Source organism: Amblyraja radiata, chromosome 13, assembly GCF_010909765.2.
Source record: "Amblyraja radiata isolate CabotCenter1 chromosome 13, sAmbRad1.1.pri, whole genome shotgun sequence".
In the NCBI taxonomy this organism is placed as follows: domain Eukaryota; kingdom Metazoa; phylum Chordata; class Chondrichthyes; order Rajiformes; family Rajidae; genus Amblyraja; species Amblyraja radiata.
In genome coordinates, this window is record NC_045968.1 from 33,064,428 (window position 1) to 33,087,653 (window position 23,226).

The window sequence follows — 23,226 nt, forward strand, 5'->3', positions numbered from 1 at the left end:
GGTTCACTGAAGCCGGTGGTAGCTTGAAAGTTGGGCACGGAAATATGATCAGAGTCGTCTTTCAAGGCAGACTCAGAATTATGGCCAGAATTGTCTTACAAGGCATGCTCAGTTTGATGAGGTTTTCAGACCAAGACCCAAGCAGGGGTCAGGAGAAACATGGAATCCACACTCCCTACCAGTCCTACTCCCAATCAAGGAGAGAAAAGGAACCCGCATCAGGGGCCATTGGGCTTACCACAAGACCACCGGTAGCCATGGAGGTAGGTGGGTCTGGGTTTACCGAAACAAGGGATTGTGGACCAGTTACATGTTGGTAATTTTTACTCTTGTGTTTTTGTTCAAAATAACAATAACATGAGTTTCAGATCTGGTTTTAAAAAACAGATAATAACCTGTGATTATTTTTACTGCGCAACATACATAGGTTCCAAGCAGACTTGGAATTCGGACCGAAGTTGGCTTCGAGGCAGGCCCAGTATTATGGGCAGGATTGCCTTTCAGGGCAGGTGACAGATGGAGGATGTCACTTCATCCAGGTTTAACTCATATGTGCAGTAGACTTTCAGAATAGTAAATTTTTGTTACGGTCTAACAACTGTTTTATAGGAGTTATATGGCAAGCATCAATCTCAAAGATGCAGGCTATGCAGTTTCAAATTCACTGGAATAGCCAGAGATATTTGAAATTTACCTGGATATGGCTATAATAACAGTTAAAGCATTGCAAAATAGGCTAACTACAATTCCCAGGTTTATCTACCAAATTTCCAAACGGAGCTTGGGCTGCTCAGAGCTCAAGAACATTAGTTATCATTTATCTGGAATATGTTAAACGCTGGGTTTTGCAAAAAAAAAACTGTTATAGGCCCAAACTATATTTGAAGAATCAGGGTCCCACCCATCCAGCTAAATTTAAGTTGATACCAATCAGAACCACTGATTATTGGGACTAACATTTAACTATCAACTAACAAGGGATTCCGCCCTGGAGCAAGAGATGCAATTAACAGAAGCCTGTAAAAACCTTGTTGGTTATAAAGCAGCTTCTATTCATCAAGATGTAGTTGACAATTTAGTAGCTGTGTATCAGCAGTACAAATTGGGCTTTGCATTACCTGAAGTTAAAACATGCAAAGAATAAACCTCTCTAGTACCATATAGGTCATTACAAATAAACCTATGCTATTCTCAGCTGAAGCTACCAAAATCACGATGGTGGCAGTATTCAGCATTGCTCCAGTATTTTTGATCGGGTATACTTAGTATTACAAATTAATACTAGTGCTCAAAGATGAGAAGTATGGTATGCCATCTCCAGTTACGGAGGCGGATGCGGGTTGCATAAATTACCAATTTTCAGTTATTGGTATCAACTACCTATAACTCGGTGCATTCTATACGTTAAAGGTTATTGTAAGAATGTGCACAATCTGCATGCTCAACTCCAAGTCGATACACTATGGGGGTGGCATATGTTAGTCACATGGGTACTAAGAAGTTTAAATATCCTATGATATTTACCCAATCTTATTTTTAAACTACTACCCCATGTGAAATCTATGAAACACAGGATGGATGTTGGACTACAAAGTATGTAATGTCATTTTGGCTTGATGGAACATTGAATATCGATATATTTACATACAGGCTTATTTACCAGCTGCAAAACATGTGGCATACAGTGGCAAAAGATACATTATCGCCACTTGGTGGAGGAATTATTGCATGTGTGTTTCTCCATTCTGCCTCATGAGTGGGGTTTTGCAATTTATCCAGCAAGACACCGCTTCAGGCCTCAATCTGCCTGACTGACATATGCAGCCATGGTTCCCGCTAATATAAGGAATTATATAGAACCTATATGGGAATTCAAAGCATAAAACTTGCTGGTACAGTCTGTGACTCGGGAGACCAGCGTCTGCATGATACATCAAGTCATTGACTTGAAGACGCCGAGACGATTTCCTGCACCGCGGGTTGTCAGACAAATCCGTGGAGTGCTCACTGCAGAATGCAGGATAGCACCAAAATGAGGCAGGACATCTCCACTTCAGCAGATGGGAAACGGTTCTAGCTGAATACACATGTTACATGCAATACAGCACGAATAACTGATGTCCTAGAGTTCATTTCTTATGAGTCTTTGACAATACTCAGTTTACAGTGCCATTAAACGGTGCAAATGTGCATCTCATCATATTTGCTGCAGCAAGTGGAACCCACTCTGTCGGGCCTCACCCTCTGATATCCAGAATTATATAGGATATCTTAACACAAATTCTCCCAGGCCCAGTAACATGGGAGTATGGGACATGACGTAATGTTAACATCACTTCAGCATGGGGCTCAAGCTACATCCTTATCTCAAGCCAGCTCTCAATAGAGCTAACCAGGCGTGAGGTACAAACTGTTTCATGGCATACTTGATGGACCTTCGGGAATGTGTAGTCACACATTCACAACACGTCTAGATCACTTAGAGCATCAAAGGCTCCAAACGAAACAATGTTTTGTGGAAGATATATATATATATATATATATATATATATATACTTGATGGACATATAGAAATATATATATATTTCATAAGAAGTAGTTCTACCATCTTCAGGTGGTAAAACGGGAGTTTGGCGAATGGAGGAGTCTTAACACTCATTCCACCGGGGCTGCTACCACATCAGCTCATAAGATTATGTACGTTTGCTTTGGACCACATCCTAGCAGCTGCAGGATGGTCAAACGAACATACTTTACCAATATAACCGTTGCCATTTTTGACTTGTTAATAGTTTCCTCTGGATGAAAGGGGTCGCTATTATTTTCATTGGATGATCAAGCATCAGCATAACAAACCAAGTCATGTCTGAATGCATGAATCTTTTATCACTCATCCATGGTCACTTCAAGCAGTGTGTTACGCATGGATTCGGTTCCGGCGTGAAATCACAGAGCTTTGAAATCTTCACGTAGTCACTCACGTGACTCCGAAGTAAAATAGTAGATTAAACGAGAACTTACCAGTTTGAAGTTTGATCTTGATTTTATGAGGAGTTACAATGAGCGATGATGTGCCCACCGCTCCCACCCTCATATTATCAAGGTCATATGGTAATTTCAGTTCTCAAAATCTTACTATGTTCATGGTCAACTACTTGTTTCTGTGATTCCACACCGCTGCTTTGAAGTATGACGCGCCAAGTGGGATGACGGCCTTCTTCACGTAATCGCTCATCGTAACTCCTCATAAAATCAAGATCAAACTTCAAACTGGTAAGTTCTCGTTTAATCTTACTATTAATTAGCTTTGGTTAAAAAAAATTATAAATTGTCCCTAGTACGTAGAATAGTGCTAGTGTATGGAGTGATTGCTGACTGCGTGGACTCGGTGAGCCGTAGGACTTGTTTACGAATTGCATCTCCAAACTCAAAATTCTAAAGGATGTCTGGTAAGTGGAAGGCCCAAGGGCACAAGTATATAGTTCCCAGAAAAGGGCGACACAGATAGACACAGTGGTGTTTGGCATGCTTGCCTTCATCGGTCAGGGTACTGAGCATAAGAGTTGCAAAGTCATGTTTAACTGGACAAGAGGTTGGCGAGATCACACAGAGTATTGATTGCAACTCTCTTCACCCAGCTATAGGAAGAATGTGATTAAATTGGAAAAGATTCACAAGAATGTTACTGAGAGTGGAGGGCTTAAGTTGTAACATGAGGCTGGATAGGCTCAAATGTAGGTCAAACACGGGCAAATGGGATTAGCATATACGGGCATTTGCTAGGCATGGACAAGGTGAACTGAAGCAGGGCTCGAAATTAACGGTTGCCCGGGTGCCAATGGCGACATAAAGTCCCGCCGGGCAACCTAAAAGCCGTGCCATTTTGCCCGGTTTGGCAAGCACCCGGGACACTTATCGTTCAACTCTGAGCGAGCCCCCCTCTCTATCTCTCTCTCTCTCTCTCTCTCTCTGTCTCTCTCCGTCTCCACCCGCCATCCGTATCCGTGTCCGGAACGCCGGTTCTCCACTCTCCGACCGCTCCTCATCCGCCGGCATGGCCGCCCGCCTTGCACATGTGCACTGCCACAGCCTGCACATCCTCCCCCTGCACATGCGCACAACCATGGACAGCACATCATCGGCCGTGGTTGTGCGCATGTGCCACTGCTGAAAACCAATGCAGAATCACTCCCAGGAGTTGGAGTAAATCCCTGGAGTAACTGTTGCTTCTTGGTTTCCTGGTCCTCCATAAATATTCCAAATGAAATTTAAACTGGCGTGGACCCTCCACCACAAAACTCCAAACTCTGAAAAATAACAGCCTATTACACTTTATCTGTTTATTTATTGTGTATATATATATATATATATAGTCTATGGTATATAGAAACACTGAACTTTTATCTCCTGTTCTGTATTATGTTTACATATTCTGTTGTACTGCAGCAAGCAAAAATGTCATTGTTCTATGTGGGACACATGACTATAAAACTCTCTTGACTCTTGACTTGGACTTAAGCAAAAAAGGGTTCTTGGGAAAAAAGAGCCACCTTAAATTTAGTTGCATCTGGTTGGGTAACTATGGTAGGGTGAAGACTATTCCATGCTTTAATTGTGCGGGGGAACTCCAAGGAGCAGCCAGCATCTCTGGATAGAAGAAATTAGGTGACGTTTCGGGTAGAGACCCTTCTTTAGATATGCTCTGGTTTTAGTGTTTTTAGTTTAATTTAAAGATACAGCTTGGAAACAGGCCCTTCAGCCCACCAAGTCCACAGAACATGTGTGAATGGGTGGACAAAAATGCTGGAGAAACTCAGCGGATGAGGCAGCATCTATGGTGCGAAGGAAATAGGCCATCTTTTGGGTCGAGACCCTTCTTCAGACTGATGATAGGGTGGGGGGGGGGGGGGGCTGGACGAAGAAAGGAAAAGGCGGAGACAGTGGGCTGAGGGAGAGCTGGGAAGGGGAGGAGAAAGCAAGGACTACCTGAAATTGGAGAAGTCAATGTTCGTACCACTGGGGTGTAAACTGCCCAAGCGAAATATGAGGTGCTGCTCCTCCAATTTATCTCCAAATAAGAGAGCTCTCAGCACCTAGTCTTTCCTCCAGTCTTTCCATCACATTTGGAAACTTTTATTGCTGTTTATCAACATGAGGATCAGAGTTGTGCCAATGAAAGTCAAAAAAGCCATTATGAGACTGAGAAACAAGAACAAAACTGTTAGAGACATCAGCCAAACCTTAGGCTTTCCAAAATCAACTGTTTGGAACAACATTAAGAAGAGAGCACTGGTGAGCTTACTAATCGCAAAGGGACTGGCAGGCCAAGGAAGACGTTCAAAGCTGATGACAGAAGATAAAGATGACCACAAAAATAAGATGGCCAGGTTACAGTTTGCAAGAAGTACTTAAAAGAGCAACCACAGTTCTGGAAAAAGGTTTTGTGGGCAGATGAGATGAAGATTAACTTATATCAGAGTAATGGCAAGAGCAAAGTATGGAGGAGAGAAGGAACTGCTCAAGATCAAAGCATGCCACCTCACGGTTATGGCCTGGGCATGTATGGCTGCTGAAGGTACAGAATCACTTATCTTCATTGATGATACAACTGCTGATGGAAGTAGCATAATGGATAGTGTATAGACACATCCTATCAGCTCAAGTTCAAACAAATGCCTCAAAATCCATTGTCCGGCAGTTCATTCTACAGCAAGACAATGATCCCAAACATACTGCTAAAGCAACAAAGGAGTTTTTCAAAGCTAAAAAATCCCTAAAAGCAATTTTAGTCACTATCCTATTGGAAGGAAGTGATAGCATTAGAAATTGTACAGAGGATATTAACCAGGATATCAGGGGCATAAGAGACTGCAGATGCTGCAATGTCGAGAAAAAACAAAGTGCTGGAGGATCGCAAGGGGTCAGGCCCTTGGAAGGAATGAACAGGCAAAATTGTAGGTCAGGATCATTTTCATGCTGCTTAGAATAGGGGAAGAACGTTGAAAACTAGAAGGGGGAGGAGTGGCAGGACGAAGCTTGGCAAATGATAGGTGCATATATTTTTGGGAGGGGAGGGGAGAAGAGAAAGAGGGTTGATTCTGGTCAAATGGCCTGCAGATTCTAATGTACACAGACTGGGCTGCTTCACCAGTCACCAACCAAGTCTTGTACCTGCACAGCTCTGACAACAGGTTTCTATCCAGGGTACACAAAATTGCTGGGAAAACTCAGCGGGTGCAGCAGCATCTATGGAGCGAAGGAAATAGGCGACGTTTCGGGCCGAAACGTCGCCTATTTCCTTCGCTCCATAGATGCTGCTGCACCCGCTGAGTTTCCCCAGCAATTTTGTGTACCTTCGATATTCCAGCATCTGCAGTTCCTTTTTGAAGAGTCTGAAGAAGGGTTTCGGCCCGAAACGTCGCCTATTTCCTTCGCTCCATAGATGCTGCTGCACCCGCTGAGTTTCCCCAGCAATTTTGTGTACCTTCGATATTCCAGCATCTGCAGTTCCTTTTTGAACAGGTTTCTATCCAGCGTCGCCACCTGCTGCCGGTAACAAAACTCTTGCTTTTTTCCCAGTCCAGTGATTTTTTCCTGAAACTCCTAGAAACTGAACTGCTTTTTGCGAGTTTCTATGTTATTTAAATAACCCCAAAATACCACAATGAATAACCCAAGGAAATCCCATCAGTCTGAAGAAGCATCCCGACCCCAAAAGTCACCTATCCTTGTTCTTCAAGGATGCTGCCTGACCCGCTGAGTTACTCCAGTACTTTGCCTCTTTCCCAATAAATTAGATCAGTGTTGGAGACTCACCATCAAATTTAGCCCGTCTTTAAATACTAATCCTTGAGCGTTTTTGATGCTTCGTGAAATTGGATCTAAACTTGAAAGGTTTCCTTGTTGCATCTTTTGGAAGTATCATCTTTCAAATCGCTCGTTAAACCAAGGCAGTCATGCCTCCCAGGTGAGCATAAAAGAGTCCCATTATTCACTGCTTCAAGAGCAGCAGGGAGCTTTCCAACATTTATCCCTCAGCCAACAGCTAAAAACAGACTACCTGATCATTATACTGCAATCGGTGGAATCTTGCTGAGTGCAAATCAGCAGCTGTAATTTTTCATTACTGCAATATGCATCTGGAAATTCAATTGTGCAATGTTGCTTTTGCCCATTTCAAGCAATTGGAAATCAGTCTTTGCCGAACGGAACTGTGATAATGACTATTTGAGTCATTTTGTAGCAGTCCAGATACATAATCAGGCACTTCTAGATGCAAGTCAGGCAACTCCCCAACACCGTCTCCCCATCAAGGTACACATTACTAGTGTAATTCATGACTGAGAAGCAGAAAAAAGTTGTTATTTCAGATTTTCAGTATCTGCAAAATGCTGGAATACTCAGTTAGGCAGAAGAGAAATGTGATGAAGTGATAACTTTGATTCTCTTTCTGCAGATGCTGCCTGGTGAGCTATTTTCAGCACTGGTTTTATATCATATTGAAATTAAGATATGTAGTAATCCCGAGGCTTGGACTAATAACCTGGCGACAAGTTCAAATTCCATCATGACATCCAGCGAGTTTAAATTTGGATGACTAAATAATTTGGAGCAAAAAGCCCATCAGGTTCACAAACCCCTTTGAGAAAGTTAAATTCCCAGCCAGAACCAAGCGTCACTCTAGACCAACAGCAAAGTCCTCTTGGAAGGCCCAAGTGAGTTGCATAGAAACTGAACCAAAACGTCGTCCTCAAAACATCTAAAGACTGCTTATCAAGTTGGGAGGACCGACCAGCAGAATACTTCAGAAACGGCATATCAGAATCACACTCACAAAATGATGCCTTTATCTCCATTATCCATGTCCACCAACAGGACTCGTACAGTCAAGAAAGATTGGGCCTGGAATCCTGCAGCATTCATTCCAAATCCAATGGCATCAACTAACACAAGTATAAAAAACAAAACTACCTATTACCTCATACAACTAAAAATATTGTTGACAACTTGACCATGTTTCAAATCTGAGCTGTATTGCTGGATATATCACGTAAATGTTAATGTACATTGTTCCTTGAAAGTGGTCTCACAGGTAGATAGGGTGGTCAAGAATGCATAATGGCATGTGGGCCTTCATCAGTCAGGGTATCGAGTATAGAAGTTGGTAGGTTATGTTACAATTGAACAAGACATTGATGAGGCCACATTTAGAGTATTGTGTTCAGTTTTGGTCACTCTGTTATAGTTAAGAGATTTTTAAGCTGGAAAGGGCACAGTGAAAATTCACAAAGATGTGCCAGCAATCGAGGGCCTGAGATATGGGAAGGATTGAGCAGGCTAGGACTTTATTCCTTGGAGCGCACGAGGATGAGGGGTGATCTTGTAGAGGTGTATAAGTTCATGAGAGGAATTAATAGGGTAAATGCAGAATATTTTGCGCAGAGAAGGAGAATCAAGAACCAGAAGATATAGGTTAAAGTGAGGGGCGGGAGATTTAATAGGAACTTGACATGCAGCTATTTTATTTTACACAAATTGTGGTGGCTATATGGAACAAGCTGCCAGAGGTGGCCATTGAGGCAGGTATTATCACAATGTTTAAAAGATTTTTGGACAGGTATATGGATAGAAGTATATAGGTCGATCACAATCAAGAGGGATTAGTATAGATAGACCATGTTGAGCTGCATGGACAAGTTGGGCCGAAGGGCCTGTTTCCACATGGTATAACTCTATGACATGCACCTAGTTTAGTTAGGACTCTGTGACTTGAAAGTTTCCCAGAAATTTGTGAATTATTTGTGGAATATTGCTTCAAAGTTGGGTATTGCTTAAGAACAGGTTGATGCATTGTGTGTAGTTTTGCTGCTATCTCTTTCCTTTGTTGTCAATTGGAGCTTATAATAAATACAAACCCTAGACAGAGTGAGAGCATTGCCTTCCTGTTAGTTCGGTGGACTAGGACAAGCATGCTTCACGACCAGTTTGTATTTGGGTCAGGTGTTGGATGTCCACAAGAAGTAGAAAGATATTTTTTTCTGCTTGTGGGGCATCCAGAACTCGACTACAACATTTGTTCTGAAATGCATCCTGATCCTTCAATTGGAGGGACAGCACAGTGACACAGTACTCCAAGTGTGGCCTCACCTACGTTTTGTACAACTGTATTATGTCCCAACCTCTATACTCAGTATCCTGACTGATGAAGGCTAATGTACCGAAAGCCTTCTTGACCACCCTATCTACCTGTGACGCCACTTCAACTTTCTCATTGGTAGGCATCAATCAGTAGGAACTGGCAAAAACACTTCCTACTCAATGACCATCAACACAAGGTCATCTCAAGGCTGTGTGTTCAACCTTTGTTCGACTCTCTCTACATACATGACTGTGCAGACAGACACGGATCCAACGCCCTCTTTAAATTTGTCGACACCACCTTTATTAGAAGAATAATGCGTATTGATGAATAGGAGAGAGAACGATAATCTTTTTGAATGATAACTGAACAACAATCATGCTCTGAATCATGCTCAGTCTGAAGAAGGGTTTTGCATGACATACAAACTTTTTAAAATGCACTATAGGACTTTATATGCGCTGACTTTAACATCGGGAGCCTGGGATCTCTCGCCGAGATCACCAGTGGTGGAGCTCTGTCCAGCGCAGCCTGTCGGATTCGGAAGCCGCGGTCTCCAGTAAGGAAGCAGCCGTTCCAGGCATCCCAAGCCACGGAGAGGGTTCTCCCGACACCAGAGCACCATCAGGCCCCGTAGCGGCGACTGCGGAGGCCACAATAGGCCCGACTATGGGTACACAAGGGGATGGGGACTGAACTCTGTGCCGTCCCTCACAGTTGGAACCATTGTCGGGGGATGTTTTAATGTTTTATGTTAAATTCTTCTTTAATGTTGTGTTGTATTCTTATTAGTGTGCTGCAATGGCAACTTGAATTTCACTACACCAATTGGTGTATGTGACAACCTTTGAACCTTTGAGGACCCATGCTGTTGGGTTGAATCACAACTAGTTTTGGGAATAGCTCTGCCCAAGACCATAAGAAATTGCAGAGAGGCGTAAATCTTCCCCAGTCCGTCATACAAACCAGACCTCCCACCATTGACTCCATCTGAACCACGCTGCCTCAGAAAAGCAGCCATCCCTGCCATTCCTTCTTCTCCCTGCTCTGGTCCAACAGAAGATACAGAAACTTGAAAGCACGCACCACTGCACAGTTTCTTCCCCTCAGTTATCAGATGCTAAATGGTCCTTCCATAAGCCAAGGTACTGTCCAATTCACTTCTACCCCATTGTGGGCATTGGACTTTGTCCATGGAACTGATGTGCCACAATGGTGAGAACTATATACTGCACTCTGTTTCTTCCCCATTGCTCCATTGTACTTGAGTTTGACATGAATGCATTTACGTATAGTATTATGATCTGATTGGATAGTATGCAAAACAAAGCTTTTCACTGTACCTTGGTACACTTACAATAATAAGGAATGACTGGGATGGCTGCTTTTCTGAGGCAGCGTGGTTCACTTACAATAAAAACTATTATAGATGTACAGAAGAGAGCATATTGCATCACTGCCTGGTTTAGTAACATGAAATCCCAGGAAAGGAGGAAGCTACACAAAGTGGGAGACATTGCCAGTCAATCAAAAAGGCAGCTACCATCATCAAAGGCCCTCATCACCAAAGGCTCTCATCTCACCATTATCATCAGAAAGAAGGTACATAAGCCTGAAAATCGTGACCACCAACTTCAAGATCAGCTTCTTCCTTTCAATCATCAGACCAAGGAACTGATTGTCGACTTTGGAAGAGGAAGAAAGGGGAACCACAAATCTGTCCTCATCGACAGGAGTCAAAAGCTTCAAATTACTGGGCATGTACATTTCTGACGATCTGTCCGATGCACAGCACACTGTTGCAATCACAAATAAAGCCCATCATTTCCTTCAAAGATATAGGAGATTTGGTATATCAACGATTACTCTCTTGAACTTCTACAGGTATACAATAGAGAGGATGTTGACTGGTAACAGCAGTTATTAAGATTACAAAGGGAGGGCTTCAATGGACAAGAGCAATGGTAATGAAACGTGGTCAAGCTAAATTCATTAAACAAGCAAATCACAAACAATTACAGAGAAATCACCCAAAATGTAAGAGGGCGGAAAATGTCACCGGTTGATGATAGATTTCGGAGGAAGTGATGTAAATAGAAGGGAGAAACAAATTGGCTGTACTGATACAACAGAATGAACTAAGGTGCAAAATGCTTGTGCAGAAGACTGGTTCAGATGCCCCGCATCCAAGGTTAAATTTTATCTTTTAATTAATGTAATTGAATGTTAAATTAAATTAAAATTAATGTCAAAATTCATTTTATTAATGATATCACATTTATGCATTTACCTTGGTGCAAATCTTAATTCCATCAAGCCAAGAACAGATCATGATGAAAATATATTGTGTAGATATCGAAACTTCACGTTAGAACTTTACTGAATCATTAAGAAATGCTTAACAATCTAAATGTCCAAATCAAACCATCACACATGGTTATTTACCTCAACCTTTTTATTTAGCTTGTTGAGTTCAGACATGCACTCCTTCCTGTCTTTCCTGTCCTTCATGTCCTCTCTCGCTTCCTTGAACTGCCGTCTCTGCAACTTCTCGTAGCTTTTCTTCAGTTTCTCAATCTTAAAGTATGAAAGTGTAATTCAAGATTTGATTATTTTGAGGAAATATCTATTTCCCACTTCTGATGAGCACTTGTTATTACTCACATCTAATTTGCGGTGTGACGGACTAGCACAGCACAAAACATTAATAAACACAGCATATAAGTAGAGCTAGGCAAGTTACCTGCTCGTTGTTTTTTGGCACCGAAGTACACCTGAGCAAACATTGGAGGGTACTGATGGCCTTAACATCACAACCAGCTTGGTGGTGGGTACAGATCGCATTAACATTATAATCAACCTTGCCGTGGGTACAGGTGACAATAAAATATGGTGGAAAATGGGTGGAAATTAATCTCTTTTCTAGATTTGGGGTGGATCAAAATAAAATAAAAATGCCCTGATGCTCCAGATGCCACCAGCAAAGTCAAACGGCAGAAGTAGGTTGATGCCAAGCTAGGACAAGACAAGGTCCAAGCGAGGTCAGGATCAGGTCCAAGACAGAGCCAACGGTACATTTCAAGGGTCTCGATCCGAAACGTTACCCATTCCTTCTTCCAGAGATGCTGCCTGTCCCGCTGAGTTATTCCAGCTTTTTGTGTCTATTTTCAGAGTACAGCAATGGGTAGTGAATTTGATAATGGAAATTGTCTCAAAGAAAACAGGAATGGGAGATTTATATTTAAGCATAAAATTAGCTCTTTTTGTAAACTAAAAATTCTATCTTTGATAGTACCTCTTCTTGAAATATGTTGAGCTGCGATTCATACTGCACTACCATATCGTGTTGAGTTTTCTCACTGTCTTGTAAGTATTGTCGCAACTGGTCCACCTGAATGACAGAAAAACTGTGTAAAGATAATCAAATAATCACACATTCAGCAACATATTGCAAAGAAGGCAGTTCATTTTTTACCTAGTCTCTCTACCTCAGCTGTTGCAACGAAGATCAGCCAAATTTGCTATCTCGGTTTCCTCTTTAGCTCCCTGCCATTGGAATCCAGTCAATTTCATTCAATATTATATCAAGAAATTGCTTTGAGCAGTGGATACAGAAAAAGCTGAGGTCCGGGAGGATGTCAGATATTGACATCACAGTCAAGGTACTCAAGTACGATTGCCACACCAGTTAATTACTGACCCATCAGTTTCTTCTCAATTAGATTAGCGGAGCTTGCGAAAGATTGCGTTATCAAGCAGAAATTATTCACCATTAATCAATTTTCGTTTGACAAGACCATTTGCTTCTTCCTAACATGTCATTACAGCCATGGCCAAAAAACCTGAATTCCATTGCAAGGCGACTGATATCGAGGCAGCAATTAACCCAGTACGAGATCAAGGAGCTGGAGTCAAAGGAAATTGAGTGGAAATTTCTTGTCAGGCTGGATTCAATAGTCACAGGAACAGGAATAATAAATGGTTGTAGGTCAACTCAACAATAGGATAGAGCTGCCGTCCTTCTTCAGGGTAGAATCTAAGCTACAACCAGCTTTAGCTACAGACTGCCCTCCTTTTATCACAAGGGGGAGTCACTGTTGATTGGATCTTCATAAAAGGATAAAGTCTATATGCAGCAAGGCCTGAACAACATTCTAGAATAGAGTTTGTAAGTTTGGTCAAATAGAAAAAGGAACTGCAGGTAAGGCTTAGAAAGATGAAATCTGACATCCAAATTAATGGCAAAAATGTAGTATTGATGTAAAGAGGAATCTCAGGGTCCAATTTCTTAGCTCCCTGAATGTGGTAACACAAGTAGATAGAGTGGTAAAGAAGGTGCATGATATGCTTGCCTTCATCGGTTGGGGCATTGCGTATAACAGTCGCAATTTCATAGACTTTTGGACTATTGAACTATCGAGTTAGGCCACATATTGAAGTAAATGTGAGTAATCCAAATTTGGAGGATGTATGCAGTAATGCTCTATTACAGGAAGGATATCAAGGCTCTGGAGAGCGTGCAGATGAGATTTACCAGAATGCAACCTGCATTTGAGTATTAGCTATTAAGAAAGGTGAGACGAATTTTGTTTATTTTTTCAGCAGTATCAAAAGCTGAGCGTAAACCTGATAGAAGTATATAAAATTGTGAGAGGCATAGAGAAGATTGACAGCCAGAAATAGACCAAAAAAAAGCCTGAGTAATGCGGCTTTTACACGGGGCGACTTGACGCAAGAGTTAACCAGAGTTCAACATCGTGGGAACCTCGTGCGATAACAGTGCGGCATTCGTGGACCACCGTGGACCACCGTAGCGCTAACGGCAGGTCATCGTGTAACTTGGTCACTCGGGAGAAAATTCAAGAAAATTGGAATTTCTCCAAGAGTGACTTGTACACTTGTGGTTGAGTATTGCAACATTATATGAACGTAGTGGCCAGTGCGATATCCGTGCGATATCCGTAATAACTCTTGCGGGTACCGTGGGAACTCCTGCGAACGGTGAACCCGGAAGCTGGACAGAGGGGACAGAAGGTGATTAAAAAAGGTGGTCTCAAAAGGACACATGGGAACATGTGTCCTTCGAGGACGTCCCACCTAATTGTCATTGTTGGATAATCTTTTTAACAGGAACACTTGCAGAGATGGCTCCCAGAAAATCTCAAAGGAAGGGGGAAAAGCGGGTCAGAGATGTTTTTGCCATGCAGGAGAATGAGGAGGAGACGCAGCAAGAGAGACAGGTGGAGAGGCAACAGGAGATGCCACAGATAACACTGCCTGTGGGCTCCTTGGAGCAGGGAGAGGGTGAGCAAGGTGCAATTCAGATTGCCTCCCCAGTAGCCGTTGTAGGAATAGCCTCTACAGACGCTTATGTAAAGGGAAGATGGCAGAAGGTAAAGCCATATAACTTCACCAGGGAACAAGAGGGGGAACTTGTAGAATGGTTCCAATTTAACGAGATTCTGTACGATAAATCCAGAGAGGATTATAGAAACAGGGAGAGGAAAAGGAACCTGCTGGAGACGAAGGCTGCCGAGTTTCCCAAGTGCTCATGTGAGTTTATATAACGATATATAAGTTCATCAAGAGGAGAACCATTTAATGTTATCCAAGATTTTAAAACATACATTGCTATTGATGTAAAAGTTCTGTGTTTGCAGTAAACTTAAACTTCTCTTATAAGTCTGTCTGTCTGCCCTGCAGCTGCAAAGTAAAAAAGTCGCAGACAGCTTTTACACCCTCTGTGTTTGAAGTTTAAAGAGCCATAAAAAGAATTATGCATGAGGGCAGGCAATTCTCACTTGTAATGCTTGCCTTTAAAAAGGCCATCTGTATTTACCAACTTGTGCTCAGGTATCCAAGAAGCACAAGAAATAGCACATTAAATGCGGAGGGCAGGCTCTATTTACTGTTCAGAACTTTTAATATAACGGAATACATCCAATGCTTGAAGTTCTATTTAATTCCACCACTCTACGTCTCCAAATGAGCCGATTCAACCAAGGGAGGATATATATAGTGTGTGAAAAAAAAAGTTACATCATTTGTGTCACGTGTAGTTCACGATGTTCATTCAAGATTTAACGCGACTGCTCGGGAAACGGCCAAGTAACTCGCACGAATAACATAAATGCCGAGTACCGTGGGAACTCTTTATCTACTGCCGTTATATCGTGCGAGACTCGTGCTGGACCACGACCTCTTCACTCTGGTGACATCTTGCGTCAACTCGCCCCGTGAAAAGGGGGTTTAACTCAGCAGATCCTCAAGGGGTTCTCAATCTCTTTCCAGTACTCGGTATCATCATTTGATTTCTAGCCCACAATGGTGGTGTCGTCTGTGAATTTATAAATTGAATTAGATTTGTACATGGCTGCCCAGTCGTGGGTGTACGAGTAAAGAAGGGGGCTGAACACGCATCCTTGCGGAGCGTCAGTGTTGAGGATTATCATAGAGGATGAGTTTATGAAGGAACTGCAGATGCTGGAAAATCGAAGGTACACAAAAATGCTGGAGAAAATCAGCGGGTGCAGCAGCATCTATAGCATTCCTTCGCTCCATAGATGCTGCTGCACCCGCTGAGTTTCTCCAGCATTTTTGTGTATCATAGAGGATGAGTTGGCTTCTATCCTCACTGATTGGGGTCTATTGGTCAGGATGTCGAGGATGCATTTGCAGAGATGAGTGTTGACTCTAAGTCCCACAAGTTTGATGATGAGCTTAGAAGGTATAATGGTATTAAAGGCAGAGCTGTCGGTTGGGAAAAGGAGTCTGACATAGGTGTGTCTCTTATCCAGGTATTACAGGGATGAGTATAGGGCCTGGGAGATGGCATAATCCGTGAACCTGTTGGGACGATAGGCGAACTGCAGTGGGTCAAGGCAGCTTAGTAGAATGGATTTGAGGCATTCCATGACTAGCCTCTCAAAGCAAATCATGATGGTGGATGTTAAGGCCACTGGACGGTCGCTGTTTAAGCATGAGGTCTTGTTTTTCTTCAGCACTGGGATGATGGTGGTCTTCTTGAAGGAAGTGGGTACTTCAGAACAGAGTATGGAGAGAGAGATTAAAGATGTTCATGAATGACCTCGCTAGTTGACCCACGCAGCTACTCATGACACAGCCAGGAACTCCATCCAGGCCAGTTGCTTTCCATGGGTTCACCCTCAGGAAGGCCGATCTATCCTCTGCAACAGTGACCTTGGGAAGAGGCACATGTGAGTAAAGGTACAGGTGTCATCGCCCCATTAGCCTTCTGCTCAAGCAAACATAGAAAGCATTCAGTTTATCAGGTATTTCGAACTATCACCACTGATGTTGCATGACCTCACTTTGCAGCCAGTTATCATATTCAGACAGTGCCACATTCTGCGTGTGTCCGAAGTGATTATATTAAGACTCAAGTTTGTCCTGGTATTGTCTCTTGGCATCCTTGATGGGTTTGCGGAGATCACTGCGAGCCATCTTGTATCGTTTGACTTGTATGCAGCGGATCCCGCCTTCACCTGTGAATGTACCTCGCGGTTCATCCATAGCTTCCGATTGGGGAACACTAGGATTGTCTTCATCCGCAAACAGTCTTCCACGCACTTGCTGATGAAGTCAGTCACAGCAGTGGCGCACTCATTCAGGTTAGCTGCAGAATCCCGGAATATCGACCAGTCCACTGACTCAAAGCAGTCACGTGGTATGGCACTATATTTAGCGGATGTCATCTGTGTCTGCTGACCAGCATTTAACAACTCTCTGTACCGGGTGCTTTTGGTTCAATTTTTGTTTGTAGGCAGGGAGCAGAAACACAACTAGGTGATCAGATTTCCTGAAATGTGGCCGAGGCACAGAGTGGTAGGCATTTTTTATCGATGCGTAGCAGTGGTCGAGGGTGATCTGGCCCCTGGTGGGACCAGAGACATGCTGGTAATACTTTGGTAGAGGTTGGCTTGATTAAAGTCTCCTGCTACAATGATCATGGCTTCGGAGTGTTCTCAAGGCTATTGATTGTGGAGTACAGTTCTTTCAGAGCAAGCTTGATGTCCACAAGGGGGACGGTGATGTAGACTGCGGTCAGGATAGCTGAGGTGAATTTCTTCGGCAGGTAGTAAGGACAGTACTTCACAGTCCAATATTCCAGGTCCTGGGAACAAGAACTCGCCAGGATTGCCCGGTGTGACCACCACAAGGTGTTGATTAGAAAGCAGACACTGCCGCCACTAACCTTGCCCAGAGACAATGTACGATCCATCCAGTGAAGGGAGAAGCCCTTGGGCTGAATGGCAGTCGGGAACGTTAGATGTGAGCCATGGCTCTGTGATACAGAGCACGCAGTAGTCTCTCACCTTTTTGAGGTGTCATTCTAGCTTTAAGTTCATCCAGTTTGTTTTCCAGACTGTAAATTAGCCAGTAGTATGCCACGTAGGAGGGTCTTAAATCCCCGTTGTTTTAACCTTACTTGCAGTCCAGCACGCTTACCCCGTTTCCTCCAGTAGGTCGCAACACTGAACCAAGGGGCTGTGGAGGGAGTGGTCTCTGCGGAAGGCGCAAAGTGGTGGAGATGGGAAGATATGATTAGTGGTGAGATCACATTGGAGATGATGGAAATGTCAGAGGATGATGAGTTGGATGCAGAAGCTGGTGGGGTAAGGACTAGGGGAACTCTGTCCATGTCGCATCTGGGGCAAGAGGAAGCGGGAACAAAACTCCGGGACGCCAAAGAAACATGAGGTAGGAATCCATCGATGTCAGTCTATGACGTAACAGTAGACTGCCAAGTTTAATGCCCCCCCACCACTGCCTGCTGACCGACGTCACTCTCGTCCAATCGGCGCCCTCGATCATCAGTCCCACTGTCTCACGGAAAGTCATTTATAGAGATTTAGACATATTTTCTTATTTAACGAATTTCAAAATCAACGGAAATCCGCAGGTCTGCGGAGAAATCTCACGCCTAATTACAAAAATAATTATTTTCTCTCTCCTTTCCCTTAAATGTACGATCAGATGTTGTCTGTTGTAAATGATTCAACTATTCTCTGCCTGCATGAGTGCAGCAACAAAGTTCAAAGATTGCACTTAAGAATACTACCAATACTCTCATTTTGAAATGAATAATTATAGGTATCTAGACCTCATTCCTTCAGAAAGTGAACGGTTGGGAGATTTTACCATTTAATTTTTTTTTCCCATTATTGTTCCAAATCCACATTCTTTTCTCTCTTTAGACATGTGATTTGATACAGAATTCACACAATGTTTATTCTGCAATCCTTAAGACTTATCAGTTCCATCATCACAGACTTCCCACGTGCCCTGTTGTCCTTGCCATATCAGTGTAGAAGGCTTTGGGCAAAATGGGTTGCCCATGGCCAGTATAGACAAAGGGGGCCGAAAGGCCTGTTCCATGATATGCTCTATGACTTTTTGGCATTCAGTAGATATCTTTGGAATGCATTGCCAGGTACAATATTGGAGACAAATTCATCTGAAAAGTAAATTGAATAGGTATCTGAAAGGAAAGAATTTGGGTAATGGATAGAGGAATGGGACGAGCTAAATTGCACTCACATAAAACCAGTCTATTATCGATGGGCTGAACAGTGCTGAAAAAAAGATGGTGCGAGCAGACGGTGGAGAGGATCGATGCCAGTGAGCAGGCTGTGGACTCACCTTCCGTGGCTTCAGAGGCACTCTGGGTCAGCTGCAGGAGGTGCCTCAGCACAGAGTCAGAGATGTGAACATGGGAGGTGAGGAACGGCACAGCTGGAGACTCCACAGAGGTCAGATGAGCATGCAGATCAAATGCAGCCTCTAGCAACACTCATCAGCAAGCAGTGGAGGACACCGATGGCATAGCAAGGCCGGCCCCTGCAACACTGCGTGCTACCGCCAGGACAACGGGCCTTTAAGGCCAAGATTAGACGCCACATTGTTAAGAACTTTCAATCTTGAAGGATACAAAGCTACTGCCTAGAATGTACTATTCTTGCACTCTTGTATCTGTGTGATATGCTTATGTATAGTAAGATTTTTATTGAATTGTATAAAAAGGGAATTTCACTGTATCGAGGTACATGTGAAAATTAAGTACCATTGAGCTCTCCATACCAGAACCATTTGGAGTGTGAAGTTAGGCAATAACAATGGCACTGGAAAGTACACAACTCACGTGCATAATACTAATAAATTGGCTGTTGCCTGCCATTTAATATGTAATTTATTTGAATTGCACAAAATGACATTTTGCTCCAAACATCTCATAAAGAATAGCTGTAATGTGAAGCATTACTGCCATCTAGAGGTTGAATTGAGCCTTCAGTACAATCGTCAGCCATGACAAACTTAACCTTGGTCACATATTCAAAATGAAAATCAAAAGCAACTTTTAAGGTGAATCCAAACACATCACAAGAAGCACTACATTGCTTTAGATTTCAGTGGTTTTGGCAAGCTACATGGATCTGTAGTTGTGATAAAGCATATATCGGGGATCGGCGTCGGTGTTCCATCGGCCCGGCGAGAGGGCCTGGGCATCGGGCCACCCAGGGCGGCGACTGCGGGTGCTCGGAAGGCCCCGACCACGGATGAACATCTGGGAAGAACGGAGGGGAGGCTGGCTGGACTATGGTGCCTTCCTCACCTTGGTGCCATTTATGTTATGTTGTGTCGTGGACTTTCTGTGTTTGTGCTTTTTTTTAATTCAATTTTATTTTTAATATGTTTTATTATTTATTATTTATTTATTTTTATGATACTGCCTGTAAGGGAAATTCATTTTGTTGTCTCTAATTGAGACAATGACAATAAATTGAATACAATACAATACAATTAATGTTAGGTTACCATCAGGGACTTGAAGTACACTTTTAACTCTTACATTGGAAAATATTAAATTAAATGCAAATAAAAATTTAAGGTGAAATTTCCTTTCAGATTCTCTTTTCAAGGTCAGCATTATCTCATTGGGGTCACGTCTGGCAGAAATACCTCCCATACCAAATCTGGCCCAGAGACACTGATCTGAAACTGATGAGCACTATTGCTCTGGCCCAGAGACTTTGTTGGTCATTCCTCAGTCATGGTCCGAGTAAACCATCAGATTCAGATCACATTTTGTCACATACACCAAAATGCAATGAAATTTGTTGTTTGCATGAAGTTTGTGTATATGACAATCAATCCTCCACTCTTAAAAACACATAGACTATTTATTACACCACACGGAATCTTACACAGATCATTGTGGACTGATATCTGCAGTCAACTGCTAAATATGCACGATCGCAGTGAGTTTTTCTCCTACCTCTGTCTGTTTTTGGTCGAGCTGTGGCTGAATGGCACCAAGCTCCTGTTCTCGAGCCTTTAGCCTTGTCTCCACTGACTGGAACTGTGCTTCCCATTCCGCCTTTTTATGGGCCATCATGATATCAATCTGCTTCATCAGTTCTTGCAATTCAGCTTCACAGGTGGTGAGGACGCTGCTGCAATTCAATTAAAAACCAAGGGAACTCAGAGAGAGAAAAATACATTTTTAGATTTGCCTACAGATTCCATTTTTAACACATACGGATTTTAGCGCAGCACTAATGACTGCATAATATTTAATACTAGTCCTTTAGATCTTGGCTTGTTGAGAGGAACAGTTTATAGACAATAGCCGTTCTGATTGGCCATTTCTCACATCTTCACTGTAACTGTCATCTGCCCCACTGGTATCAGAACAAAGAGGTTGATTACAAGTCCCACTATGCCAATTTACAAAACTATGTGATCCAGCAATTCGCAAACCAACATTCTTTGGGGAAGGGAATCTGCCTCTCATCTGGCCTGCCTTACATGTAACCTAGGTCCCAAACTAAGTACAGTAAAACTATGATAATATGGTATCCGATTGTTCAAAAATCCCAACGTTCGACACTTTATAGTACTTTTAGTCCCATTACCAGTTCAGTTCAATTTAGTTTATTATCCGTGGATCCACGATGTCGACTATCACTCGGACTGTGGGACAGGTGTGTGCATAGCACTTGAGGTCACAGTTGAGAACACTGGAGAATGAACAAGGACCACAGCGCTGGTAGCTAGCTCTTCAGGTCCTAGAGGAAACTCCGACCACTCAAGTCCAAGCTAGAGTCACCCAATTATCAAGAAAACCGAAAAATTGATGCCTGTTTGAGCCGAATTCAAGCGACAGTGAATTCGCCAGAAATTGAATGGCTAAAGACACTACTCAGCTCAATATCAGCTTTATCTAAATGCAAATAAGCTGCAGACATTGGAAGTCTGGGAATGGGAGATGTATGGGGAATAAAATGCTAGAAATAATGGACAAATTAAACAACATTGGTGGAGAGAAACTGGGTTAACGTTTTAATTCAATTACCTTTTACCAAAACTGTTCTCATCTGAAAAGTTGAGCTGTTTCTCTCCTCATTGAGGCCATCTGATCTGCTGAGTATTTCCAGCATTCTATTTATACTGGCTATGATGGCGCCGTTCTGTGGCAACATTTTGCCAACAACTTAACAGCAAAAGATCAAATACAACACTTCTGAACTTATTTGTATCACAGAAACAGCACAAATCACTGCTGTAACTGACAGGCTGCTAGTTCATTTAAATGGATTAGCGCTATTCCCATCTCCCGATGGCAACAGAGCAACCACTTATAAAGGATTCCCTGAGTGCTGGGTATTCTCCCAGCTCATTGAGAATTGCAGGTGCAGTTCCAGGAAACACTGGGAAGGCATCCATTGTGTCCGGAAACGTGGTCGATGGGGCAGCTTGCAAGCAAGACCAAAGAGCAGGGGACGACAATCCCCCACTGGGTTGGTTATGGCGCATATCAACTCCGACTTCAGCAAGAACCTGAACCCACTGCAATTTCCTTATCACCACAATAGATCAATGGGGGATGTGATCTTGCTGGCTCTCCACTGGACCACTTGGGACTACAAAAATACATACATCAGGCTACTGTTCATAGATACAGCTTAGCATTCAACACTATTATCCACTCCAAACTAGTTACCCAGCTCAGAGAACTGATCCCCATGCATCCTTTTGCAACTGGTTCCTCAACTTCCTCATCAACAAAGTGCAATTGCTACGAATTGACAACATTTCCTCCTCGATACACATCAGGATGTGTATCCTCCCCGATACACATCAGGGCACCTCAAGGATGTGTGCTCAGCCTCCTACCCTACTCACTTCTACCCATGACTGTGTTGCCGAACACAGTTCCAAATCCATCTTAAAAGTCACTGAGGTACCACTATTTTTGTACGTATTGCGGGTAAGTATAAGCCAGAGTATAGGAGGCAGATCGATTGTCTGATTGAATAGTGCCAGAATAACAGCCTTGCTCACAACGTCATTAAAACCAAGGAACTGATTGTTGACTTTGGAAGAAGAAGGCCAGGGATCCACAAAACATGGACACTCATCAATAGGTCAGTGGTGGGGAGAGTCAACAACTTCAAGTTCCTGGCCATGCATATCACTGAAGATCTGTCCTGAATTTGATGCAATAATAAAGAAAGCCCATCTACATCCTTACAAGATTGAAGTGCTTAGATATATCAATGAATAGACTCTCTTGAACTTCTATTGGTGTGCAGTAGGAAGTATATTGACTGGTTGCATCACATTCTGTCATCAATTTGACTGCGCAGCAATGAAGGAGATTACAAAAAGTGGTGAACACTGCCCGCTCCATCACGGGTACTGAACTCCCAATCATCAAAGGAATCTACAAGAAGCTGCTCAAAAAGGCAACCAGCATCATCAGGACCCACGCCTACCCTGGCCACACTCTCATTTTATTCCTGCCATCGGGAAGAAGGTAAAGTAGTCTGAAAACTGTAATATCCAGGCTCAGAAACAGCTTCTTCCCAACAACCAACACTATGAACTCCAACTAAACTCCGAACTATGAACTGCAAGGGTTGCACACGGGACAATTATATACGAGTACTGTGCTTACAACCTGTTGAGCTGCAAGTAGGAATTTCATTGTTTCGGGCATCAGCCACGAAAACACACTCTTGACACCCGTATATGACCAAGATGGTACATTAGTTAAACTCACA

The 23,226-nt window shown here is 42.9% G+C and overlaps 1 protein-coding gene across 6 annotated transcripts in view; it reads right to left on the minus strand.

Moving 5' to 3' along the window:
• The window catches only part of cep63 (centrosomal protein 63), a 62,342-nt gene that overhangs the window by 34,107 nt on the left and 5,009 nt on the right, over positions 1 to 23,226 (minus strand). For all 6 annotated transcript variants that reach the window (XM_033031674.1, XM_033031675.1, XM_033031673.1 and 3 more), the window contains exons 3-5: positions 20,436 to 20,613; positions 12,435 to 12,530; positions 11,585 to 11,716 (exon numbers count right to left, since the gene is read on the minus strand). In XM_033031674.1, the coding sequence (XP_032887565.1) occupies positions 11,585 to 11,716; positions 12,435 to 12,530; positions 20,436 to 20,613 (406 nt within the window). The remainder of the gene's footprint in view (positions 1 to 11,584; positions 11,717 to 12,434; positions 12,531 to 20,435; positions 20,614 to 23,226) is intronic.